General features: G+C 42.7%; 1 protein-coding gene across 1 annotated transcript in view; it reads left to right on the top strand.

Moving 5' to 3' along the window:
* The window catches only part of KANK1 (KN motif and ankyrin repeat domains 1), a 140,577-nt gene that overhangs the window by 107,258 nt on the left and 21,270 nt on the right, over nucleotides 1-12,049 (top strand). The window contains exon 4 of the mRNA XM_019645884.1: nucleotides 2,952-5,630. Coding sequence (XP_019501429.1) covers nucleotides 2,952-5,630 — 2,679 coding nt within the window. The remainder of the gene's footprint in view (nucleotides 1-2,951; nucleotides 5,631-12,049) is intronic.

The following is a 12,049-nucleotide window of genomic DNA, read 5'->3' as shown; positions in this document are numbered from 1 at the left end:
AAACTTCAGAAATAACTTAATATGTGACAGTTCAATTTCACTGAAAAAAAAATGAGATGTATTTTGTCGTGTTCTAAACCCTGATGACTGTTTGAAGGGAAATTAGATAAACATAAACCTTTTTCTATTGAAAATGCTTAAGTGGGAAAAGTAAATATGTTAAGAAATAGACAGAAAAACCTAGAAGGACTTACAATGAAATATTAACAGTTGCCACTAGATGGTGAGGTATGAGTACTTTTTTTCTTAAATTGTCTGTACATGACTTTTTTTTTTTTTACAAACATACTATTTTTGTAACTAGAAAAAGGTGTCTAAAAACTTTTTAAAGGAACTTTCATCAGTGGCAAAGGCTCCCTTGAGGTTCCTGTTAAAGGATAACTACTTGTCACTGGTTCTGAGCCAAGTGCTGAGACGGTTCCCGCGATGCTCTGGAACCACTGGGTCCTGCCGGGGACTTTGGGAACGTGCAGAGAACAGTGGGGCCGATTGTGCCTCTAACTTCCTCAGGTGACTGAGGGCTAAGACTGCTTAGTTTCCACACAAGAACACAAACTCTTTCATGCAGAAGTGACTGGTCCCGCAGACAGAGCCTCTCTGTGGAGATGGTTAAATTGCTGGCTTTATTTTTACTTCTGGCAACACTGGAATGAAGAACACACATTTTCAAAGGATCCTGGTTTCCTGTTTTCACTAAGAAAGCAGGGAATGCCGAACAGCTGAGTGTGTTGGGGGCGGTGTCACCGAAGCCGGAGGGAGACTTCATTGGTGAACACTCGGCCTATGGTATTTGCGCGTCGCCTGGCTAAGTTTACACGAATGCTGAAACTCTTTTCCTTATGGGGTGAAGAACCAGGGTGCCCCAACAGCACGGCCGGAGCGCGCTGCGAGCCAGCTGGTGTGCGGTGCCCCTGGGCGGGCCCGGCGCGGAGCACAGCGGGCGCCCGGTAGGTGTGCGGAGAGCGGGCGGGTGCGCGCCGGGGCCTCATCTCCATGGCTGGATTCCCCTCGGCCTGCGCCGAATGGCTGGAAGGCCAGCTGGGAGCCGCGACCCCGCAGGGTCTAGAGCCGCCAGATTTAGAATCGTTGGCTGGTGCCTGTGAGATCTGTCTGACACCCACGCCTGCAGTTTCTCTTTGCTTGTGGAATTTCAGATAGCACACTGTAAACAGGTCCGCCTGAGTATTTGGAGTGAGCGTGTTGTGTCCATGTGGAGTTCAGAAGGAAAGAGAGGATGCAAGAGGTTCTATTAGCACAAATTTCCAGGCATAGGTGCTCTTCATCAGCTCACCCTTCCTTAGGCTAGAAAAGGATGGGTGCTCTGCACCCCTTTCTAATAGAATTCTTGTACACATATTTTAGAATTGAAAGCTAGTGCCTAAATTCTAACAGCTGGAACAAGCGAATTTTGTTTTAAATCGGGATACAAAGAATACATGCCTTTTGACTCCTCTGCTTAGCAATCTTTTTTTTTTTTTTTGTACTTTACAACATTTCAGAGGAAAGATGGCAAACAGAGGCAAAAGCTTTCTTTACTCAGAGCAGTCACATTATCACATACAAATGTTCAGCAATGTTGGGGCTGGAAAGGGCAGGCAGGCAGCCCAAACTGCTGGATGTACTTGGACCTTGACAGCAGTCAGGTGGGCTTTTATACCCAGGATCGGGGCGGGGTACCGATGGCTTGCATTTTCTCTTACTGTTTTTGGCTTCTTTCCATAATTCTGAAAAGGCAGAGCTTCTCATTATGACTATAGGAAAACACATTACTTAATCTTACAATTGAAACCAGCAAAATGGCCTTGCTTTTTTTCAGTTTGAAAGGCATGGCTCAGGTCAGCAGCTAGGTCTGTGCCTTGAAAGGTTCCTGTGTTTCCTTTCTAAATGTTTGGTTTAGGCAGAAGTAGTTTACGGAATGCCACATGATCTAGTGTTTGGATAGAGGTTTGCCCTTAACTTTCATTCTCCTTTGCATCTGTTTGCAGACCCTACAAATATAAAACAAGGTATTCTTGGGATAGTGAATGGTTCGTCCAAAAGAAATCAAAGTGGAGAAAACGTTTCCTCTAGTTAGCACAGGGCTTGGTTTTGTTTTCAATGAAAAGACACAAAACAGAGTTGAAGTTTGTCCTCTGTAGTCTTTCACCCATGCTGCTGGAGTAAATCACTCAACACCCCCTGTGTCCCAGCTTTCTCTGCAAGGAAGGTATCAAGGGAAATTGTGATCTTATGGAGGCAATCAGGCACTGGGACTGCTTGGCCACCATTTAGAAAAGCTGCATGATCTGCGACCTGGTGGAGAACTCATGTCCCAGGCTTCCGGAATCTGCACTGACTTGGTCAGTTATTCTAAAACTGTTCACTTTTGTGCCTAACCGCACACTTTATAAAATAGAAGTCTTAATGACTGCTATCCATACTTCAAGGGACTATGTATACAACAAAAGAAAGTATCTATTTGAAAATACTTCTAAATTTTTTTAATTTTAATCTTTTAAGATTTTTTTAATTAAAATATAGCTAGCATCAAATATTGGGTTGTCGGAAAAGTCATGACGCTTTTTTGCAACGAAAAACATAGAAAAAATACGTTATGACTTTTCCGACAACCCAATATATTAGTTTTGGGTGTTTTTAAGTCTTTTTTAATGCATTCTTTTAAAAAAATAAAGTATTTAGTAAGAACTTACTATGTGCTTGGCTGTTTAAAATCATTATCTCATTATATTCTTATAACAACTTTATGAGTTAAATGCTTGTATTTTCATTTTTTTACTCAGGAGGAAACAAGTTCCCAGAGGTTTATTAAGTTAGAGATCCAAGATTAGTGCATAGGTCTGTCAACTCTTAAATCATACCAGCTTGCCACACTGCAACATACACAAATATTAGTTTTTACCGTTATGCGTATTACATGGCGTTAAAATATGATCTTCTCTCTTTTCCCTTAGGAAACGCAGGCGCAGGCGATGTTCTGAATAGAGACCATGACAAAGAACAGAAAGATCCTTATTTTGTGGAGACTCCCTATGGCTATCAACTAGACTTAGATTTCCTCAAGTACGTGGATGACATACAGAAAGGAAACACCATCAAGAAATTGAACATCCAAAAGAGGCGGAAGCCCTCCGTGCCATGCCCAGAAAGCAGGGCCACCCCTGGCCAGCAAGGCTTGTGGACCTCCACGGAATCTCTCTCATCCTCCAACAGTGATGACAACAAGCAGTGCCCCAGCTTCCTCCTAGCCAGAAGCCAAGTTACATCAACTCCAATCGCAAGGCCACCTGCCCCTCTGGAGATCTCACCCACTTTCTTTACCATCCCAGAAACGCGACAGCTGCCGCCACCCTCACCACAACTCCCAAAGCACAACCTTCATGTCACCAAGACACTGATGGAGACCCGGAGAAGACTGGAACAGGAGAGAGTCACCATGCAGGTGACATCAGGCGAGTTCCGAAGACCCAGGCTGGCCAGTTTTGGGGGCATGGGCTCCACGAGCTCTCTCTCCTCCTTTATGGGTTCAAACCACAATTCTGCCATGCACCAGCTTCAGAATGGATACCAAGGCAATGGGGATTACGGTGGTTACGCCCCAGCTGCTGCCACCACGTCTTCCATGGGGAGCTCCATCCACCACAGCCCCCTGAGCTCAGGGATCTCCACCCCCGTGACAAACGTGAGCCCCATGCACCTGCAGCACATCCGCGAGCAGATGGCGATTGCCCTGAAACGCCTGAAGGAGCTTGAGGAACAGGTGCGGACCATCCCTGTGCTCCAGGTAAAGATCTCTGTCTTGCAAGAGGAGAAAAGGCAGCTGGCCTCACAGCTGAAAAACCAAAGGGCTGCCTCCCAGAATGATGTCTGTGGTGTGAGGAAGCGGTCCTACAGTGCTGGGAACGCGTCCCAGCTGGAACAGCGCTCCAGGGCCCGGAGTAGTGGCGGGGAGTTATATATTGACTATGAAGAGGAAGAGATGGAGAGCGTAGAGCAGAGCACACAGAGGATCAAGGAGTTCCGGCAGCTCACAGCAGACATGCAGGCCCTGGAGCAGAAGATCCAGGACAGCAGCTATGAGGCCTCCTCAGAGTTCAGGGAGAATGGCGAGTGTCGGCCTCCAGAGTGCCGGTCAGTGGCTGTGGGTGCTAATGAGAACATGAATGACATTGTTGTGTACCACCGGGGCTCCGGGTCCTATAAGGATGCCACTGTAGGGACAGTCATTCAGACAAGGGATTCTGGGGTCAGAGTGACAGAGGCAATGCTCGGAGTGACTACTGAAGCGGACAAAGAAATTGAACTGCAACAGCAGACCATAGAAGCCTTAAAGGAAAAGATCTACCGCCTGGAAGTCCAGCTGAAAGAAACCACCCATGACCGAGAGATGACTAAACTCAAGCAAGAGCTTCAGGCTGCTGGGTCAAGGAAAAAAGTTGACAAAGCCGTAATGGCCCAGCCGCTTGTTTTCAGCAAGATGGTGGAGGCAGTGGTGCAGACGAGAGACCAAATGGTTGGCAGGCACGTGGACATAGCCGACACATGTGTTGGGACCTCTGTGCAAACAAGTAGTGTGGGCATCTCCTGCCGGCCCAATTGTGAGAATAAAGTCGTGGGGCCCGAGCTGCCCATGAATTGGTGGGTTGTTAAGGAAAGGGTGGAATTGCGCGACCAATGCACTGGGAGGTCTGTGGAGACGTGCGACAAGAGCATGGGTGTGGAAATCAGCGTCTGTGAAACAGGCAGCAACACGGAAGAGTCTGTGAACGACCTGACACTCCTGAAGACCAACCTGAATCTCAAAGAAGTACGATCTATCGGTTGTGGCGATTGTTCTATCGATGTGATTGTCTGCTCTCCAAAGGAATGCACCTCCCGGAGCATAAACACTGAGGCTGTGGGCCAGGCAGAAGCTGCTATCATGGCGGTGCCTCATACCACAAGCCAGCACACCAACACAGTTTTGGAACAGGTGAACCAGTTCACCAACACCGAGACGGCCACCCTTATAGACTCCTATACCAATACTTCCCTCCACACTTTGGACAAGCAGACCAGCACCTGGACTGTGGAGATGCGGACGGTGGCTGTGGGAGAAGGCCGTGTCAAGGACATCAATTCCTCCGCCAAGGTGCGGTCCATCGGAGTTGGAACGGTACTCTCTGGCAATTCTGGGTTTGAGAGGCCATCAGCTGTGAAGACCAAAGAGTCAGGAGTAGGGCAGATAAATATTTGTGACAACTATCTGGTTGGTCTCAAAATGAGGACCATAGCTTGTGGGCCTCCCCAGTTGACTGTGGGGCTGACGGGCAGCAGGAGGAGTGTAGGCGTTGGGGATGAGCCTGTAGAAGAGTGTGTGGAGCGCCCCCAGACCCAGGCTCCCCCTAGAATGATGACCGGCTTGGATCACTACATTGAGCGCGTCCAGAAGCTGCTGACGGAACAGCAGACGCTGCTGGCTGAGAACTATAGTGAACTGGCAGAAGCTTTTGGGGAACCTCACTCACAGATTGGCTCTCTCAACTCTCAGCTCATCAGTACCCTGTCATCAATCAATTCTGTCATGAAGTCTACAAGCACTGAAGAGCTGAGGAACCCCGACTTCCCGAAAACAAGTCTGGGTAAAGTTGCAGGTAGGTGGTGTTCTGAGGGAGCTGGGGATGAGGAAGTGTGGGGACAACATTATTTCTAGGAGGTAAGGATTTTCAAAATGTTGGGACCATTTTTTGGAACCATGGAGAAAGCTTTAGAATGGTAATGGGTGGAATGAAAACCACAATCCACTCTGTTGATTCTTATTGTCTGGTATGGGGACGAAAGGAAGAAGAAAAGCAAACTAGTGCTGGCTTACCTAGGGGCTATCTCCTGGGGCTGCTGCTTTGATACGATGTCTTCCAGTTATTTACTTGCTCATTTTATATAGGATGGCTTGAAAAAAGTCCTTCATTGTTTGTAACCACAATTACCAGTATATTATCAATAAAAAAAAATACTGGTGTAAAATGTTTTCAGTTAAAACTTTTATGAGGAGAGAGAGACTCCATGAATTCATTTATTAAGTCAGCAAATAATGATTGAATTCTTGCTGTTTCAAGCATAGGTATAGGCTCCTGTTTTCTCATGGTGCTTACATTCCAGTTGGAAGCCCAGGCAATAAACAATAGACCTAAAAGATGTCAGATGGTGATATGGGCTATGAAGAAAAGAACTCCAGCTTAGGAATAGTGAGTGGTGGTGGTCCGGATGGAGGCAGTTTGAGATAGGGTGGTCCAGGGAGGCCTCTCTGAGCCAGAACTCTTGAGAGAAGGAAGCCCTTTCCCACCATTCTTTTGGATAGTTGCTTGCATTTTGGTCTGCCTTATTCTTAACCTTACTCATTGGGATTCTTGCTCACTGCCTGATTTTTTTTTTTAATTGAAGCTAATGGAGAAATATCCCTGGAAGATTTTATGGCCTATTTCCCTGCATGCCTCGCTAAAATGATTTCCCTTGTAATCAGTTGCATGTATCTCTAAGAGTACATAATATCACCCTAGGATATTACGGGTTCCAGCCTGACCTGGAGAAGGAAGGTCACTTTCCACTTCATTATAAAATGGGGATTAGGACACCCCTCCTGTAAGGTCACCAATGTGTAGATCATTAGCACACAGTGAGCACAGCGCGGTTTTTGTGGTCATTGGTGGTGGTGCTGGTAGCTTGTTAGTACTGCTTCCTTTGTTGACATGCTAAACTGTAGTGTGACGTCTGGGAAGCTACGGCAAACATGCTCTCCACTCTGACCAAATGCTACCTGTAAAATGAATATTAATATTTCAGGTGATTTATATCGTGTGTATTAAATTTAATTGTAACATGAACATGTGCAGTATAGACTTAGAAGTCCAATGCGCTATCCATTGCGCTACAGAGCCACGTAGCGGTATAGGCTTAAATGTAAGTAAGCCATTAACAAAAATTTTAAAGTCTTTCTGTTTCCCTTTATAGCCTAAAAGGGCAGTGGTTAAAATGGACTGAAATAGACCTTTTATATCATCCTAGGTTTCCACTTTTCAATCCTGAATTCATATTAGTTTTTAGTCACTGTACTGTGGAACAGATAGTTTATTGTAGAAGAAAAAAAATGAACATGACAATGGCAGCTGTCGTGTGGGTTTTGCCTTTTAGAATCAAAGGAGTCTAATAAATGCACAGGAGAATCATTTTAGAACAAATAGGATCAAAATGATATGTGGATTGAAGCAAAGTCTTAACTAATAGTATGTCTGTTTCCATTTCTTTTTTAAAATCATGATGTCAGATATTGAAGTCAAAATAAAACTCTTAAATACCTCCAGACACAGATGGTACAGTAGATCATCCACTATAAAAGCATTTTCTTGCCAGCCTTCCTCCCTCCTCCCCAAACTGGGGTTTCTATTTCACATTCTTGCCAGAAATATTCAGCTGAACCATTGGAGTAATCTGCCTGACACCCTGAGCATCAAGAGCAGGGAGAAAGTTTTGTCTGGCCGTGTTACAGTGTTTTTTGGTCTATTTCCAGTCACGCTGACATTCCGCACATTGCTGTTTAGATCAGACCCTGCAAGTGAACACCTAATTAATCAGCTAAAGTGCATGAGACCTGCAGTATTTGTGAACAGAAGTATAAATATTTTTCATAGCACTTATTTGGTCATAATGGCAGCTCCCTCTCAGAGCACACGAGAACAACTTTAAAGTATTTCTGTAATTCACATGACATTTGTGCTTTAAACGTGTGCTTTAAAGTTCTAATGAAGAAGGAATTTGGTTAGGAACTCAACTCAGGGTATTGAATTTTTGTTCTCTGGCATTGGTTATATGGACTGGAAAGGAAAACAGCTTGATCTAGTAAGGTAGAGTGCCTGCAAGCTGTGAAGAGTAAAGGTATGTCAGAATGCACTGGCTTACTGTGCATACCACACATAGAGAATATTGCTCACACACAATGTTCCATGCGTTTGTGTACCAATAGGCATACTGGAAGATAGAAAGGTATTCATTTCAAACTTTCTTCCCCAAGTAAAACGATAGGGAATTTGGGTTTGACATCTACCAAAAAGAGCATATAAATGATCACTTATGTGAACCTAGTAGTTTAGTTTAAAGAAGTTAAGTTTGGGCTCCGATGCCAGGCATTCTGGGTTCAAATTCCTTCTCTGCTGCTAAGACAAGTTGTCTTTGTTCCCTCACAGGGTTGAAATGAAGATTTAGTGAGTTAATAAGAGTAAAACATTTGGAACAGTCTGCAGCACAGAGCATAAATGCTCAATAAATGCTGGCGGTCATTGCTGTTTTTAGTATTTCCAGAAATGAAAATGTAGATATAGAACACATTGCCTAAAAGAAATTATACAAGTGATCTTTTGTTTTCAATACAAATTTTTATCTTCATAATTTTGGCTGGCCATCACTTTTTGCCCCCAATTATTATGCCTCCCCAACTAACAATTATATCTAGATAAAGAAATACATACATAAAAATGGGAAAACACAAGCACAAGAAATTTTCAGTTCAGAGTCATTCAGAATCTGTGGGAAAGCTCAAGATGAAGCCACAATTAAGTGTATTAGTGTCCAGTCTAGAGAATTCCCTTCAGTTTACCTGGAGTTGAAGATTTCCCTCACTTTTTAGTGAGACCCTCACTAAATAATGCAAAAGAGCAATTTTTAGCAGCATCATAATGCCTAAACTCCTATTCATTTTCTGAAAATTATAACTGGAGTATGTACTCGTAACAAATTTACAGTTCAGAAGAGTGTAAACTAAAGTGTAACAGCCTCCTCATGCTCTCATGGGGTAACCCCGGATGTGTACGTGTGTGGGTCTGTGTTTTAGAGACGTACTTTTAAAAAATAATAGTTGAATCATACACATTTTATGTATCTTTCACATAAAACATCACAAGCAGTTTTCCAGGATTTAGAGACAATGTCATCGTTTTGATGCAGCTGGAATTTGGTGGTGACCAAAGATGTTCTATAAAGTACTTCTTAATTCCTGGTAGTTGGAGTTTCATGTATTTAATATTTTCTTTCGTGGAATTAAAAAGTTAAGAGGAAATAAGTTTGTGTTGTAACGGAAACCTTAGGAAAAAAAAATGTCTTTTTTTTAAATTCCTGTAAATCAATTGGATTGCTTTGGTTTGAGGATTGGATTAATTTTTTTCTTCTTTTTTTTCCTTATGGAAGAGGAAGGAGAAGAGAGAAAATTCTAAACCAATGACTTGCAGTTACAAATATTCTAAAAATATATAACTGTCTCTGAGCAAATACAAACAAAACTATCTATAACAGGGGAACTTAACTGCCTGCCACATAAGTTAGAGAAAATTCATCTCTCATACTCAGACAAAAGAACTGCTTTTTAAATCAGCTTCCATATTTGCGCTCTTAGTTATCTTGGGCTTGTTAAAAAGTTTATGAACTTGAAGCCATTCCCATAACTGTGAAAGCAACTTTGTAGACAGAGATGTGAGCCAAAGCAAAAGCAGGGAAATAAATTGTTACAAAATGCCATTTCTAGTTAGTTTTCTCCAAGTTCAAATAATTACCATTTACTTGTCCTAGTACCTGTTTTTTTTTTTTTCATCACAATTTTCTTTTGATAAATGCTGCAAGAGTAATAATCCAAACAAGACATTTCTGGAACCTTGCCGTGCATAATGGCGTGATGGAGTTAGTGACAGGCCTGCTGACCTGGAAGTCAGAGGAGCTGACCTCGGATACTGGCTGCACAGGAACTAGGAGTGTCACTTTAGAGAGGGAAGGTTTGGGCTGCGGTGTCGTCCTGTGTCATGAGAAGGATGGATTAGATTTTTCTTGCTTGGGTCCCTTTCAGCAGAATTTTTCTATAAAAGTATCTTATCACCAGGCTGCCTATCAGAGTCAGCTGGGGCACTTTCCCAAAATTCTTTGGTTTCCTGCCACCCACCGCCACCACCAACCACCCACTAGGTACATCCAAGCCCTGTTTCAGGGAAATACTGTTGGAATAAACAGCCTTAGAACGAGGCTTCTTAACCTGGGGTCTATAGTTTCATGAACAGTTTTGTGTCTGGAATTTATGTGAAGAAAATGCATAATTCTTACCAGAGTCTCAAAAGGGATAGCTGACCCTCAGACGGATTGATGTTATGGATCTATGACATCCGTTTCAGACCTTGGGAAAAAGTACTTCAGCCCTGAGGGAAATCTTTCACAAAGTTTAAAATATGTTCACCACTTTTGTGAGCTCTTCAGTTGACACTTGTTTGAAAACCTTCCTCTTTTTAAACTGATACTTTATCATTTTCAATGGGCATGCACTCTGGAAAAAAAAATGCAAGTTTACTTTGACACTTACACTCTGAATGAACCCTAAAGCGTGTAGTTCGTTTCTGGCTAAAGCATGGAGATTGGTGGGCTTTGAGAACTGGAATGGCTTTGAGTTCTTGGATGTCCAGTCATAAATGACAAAGGGAATTGTTGATAGTGGATGATGGCTACAGCTGTTTATTCTTCTTCCAAACAGCCAGTCATTCATATCTCAGTAAAGATGTCTGTCCCCTTCTCCATGCAGGTCAGTTGATAGCTACACATTCAGTGTCAACTCTATACAAAGTGTGGCACTGCAACAAAGATAGAAACTGGCCTACACCTTGAAGAACTTGGGAAGCCAAGACATGTAGCGGAAATATGAATAATATCCTATGGTGGTACATGTGAGCCATAAATAATGTGCAGAAAGAAAGTGAAGAAAGTGCTTGAATTTCAACAGCAGTCAAGCCCTGTGGGGTCAAGGGAGGAGATGAGCTTAGAGAGGAGAGGAGGACCTCAGTTGTATCTAGAAGAACACACAGCACATCTGTTTAACCCAACTTTAAAGCAGCCTGTCAGTGTGGGTTTTCTGGCTTGTCATGAGATGGTGTGTAATTAAATGTGGGTGAGGTTGTAGTGAGGGAGAACCTGATTCTTGCATTTTAATTTCTAAGTACCCACTGTTAGATACATTCATGACAGCTGTCCAGCATTTTCCCAGGGAAATATTAAAATGGGCCTAGAAATGTAAGTGTTTACTATCCAGTTTAAGTTGACTGTTTATGTTGGCGACTACATGCGTCGGCATTCAGGCATTGTTCTGAGAGGTGATCCCAGAACCACAAAGGGATTGTCTTTTCCCCTCCATCAAGGCTGCATACTTTACCCCGCAAAAGTCATGAAAGGTACCAAAAAAGGTGATCCTTCCTGAATAATCTCTGCTGCCTATTCCCCAAATCAACATGTGGGCTGAAAAGGGTGAATTCGTGCTCAAGCCCTTTTCCTTATGGAAAAACTGGAAGTATTATTTCAGACCCTTTGGAATGCTTAGTTATACTTTGGGAAAATACCTAAGTGATTGAATGGCCTCCATAATGATTCAGAAATTTCAGTCCTACCTCTTCTTGACAAGTAAGCTAGATGTTCTTTAAAAATCAAATCAGAATGTCTAGCTGAGAATTTGGCACAATAACATGGTTCATTAGCTGGCCACACTGTTCTAATTGTGTTTTCAGAAAGCACTTGGCATTAAAAACAAAACTATGCGTTAGCATACCAGAAGAGTTGGAATGTGTGAGCAGAGCAACTTTTAAAATTCACTTTAGTATACTTTGAAAAGTCAACTTTCTAACAAATTTAGAAGCGCACTGCAACATACCAACAACTAATACCCATTCTAGATGGATCAATACCTCAGAGGAAACTGGACAAGGTGATCTCTTTAAAACTCCTACAGCTCTACGCCTATTTCATCGAATTATTTTTCTTATCAAACACTTTGCTTATAACATTTCTAAAGTGCAGAACACAAAAAAGAGTTTTCAAGTTACTTTTTTATAGTTTTTTATTATAGTTTGCCTTAGCTAGTATAATTATCCATATATGAAACACTAACTACGCTTGAGAAACAGAATTAATGCTTCAAAGGTGTTCTTATTTTCCAGAACACTGAGATTTCTGTCACTTGCTATCTTTTAGTCATCACCAATCTGGTCAACTCGTAAAATGATGC

The sequence above is a fragment of the Hipposideros armiger genome, unplaced genomic scaffold (genome assembly GCF_001890085.2).
Source record: "Hipposideros armiger isolate ML-2016 unplaced genomic scaffold, ASM189008v1 scaffold_95, whole genome shotgun sequence".
Lineage (NCBI taxonomy): Eukaryota > Metazoa > Chordata > Mammalia > Chiroptera > Hipposideridae > Hipposideros > Hipposideros armiger.
This window is presented reverse-complemented; position numbering and strand designations above follow the sequence as displayed.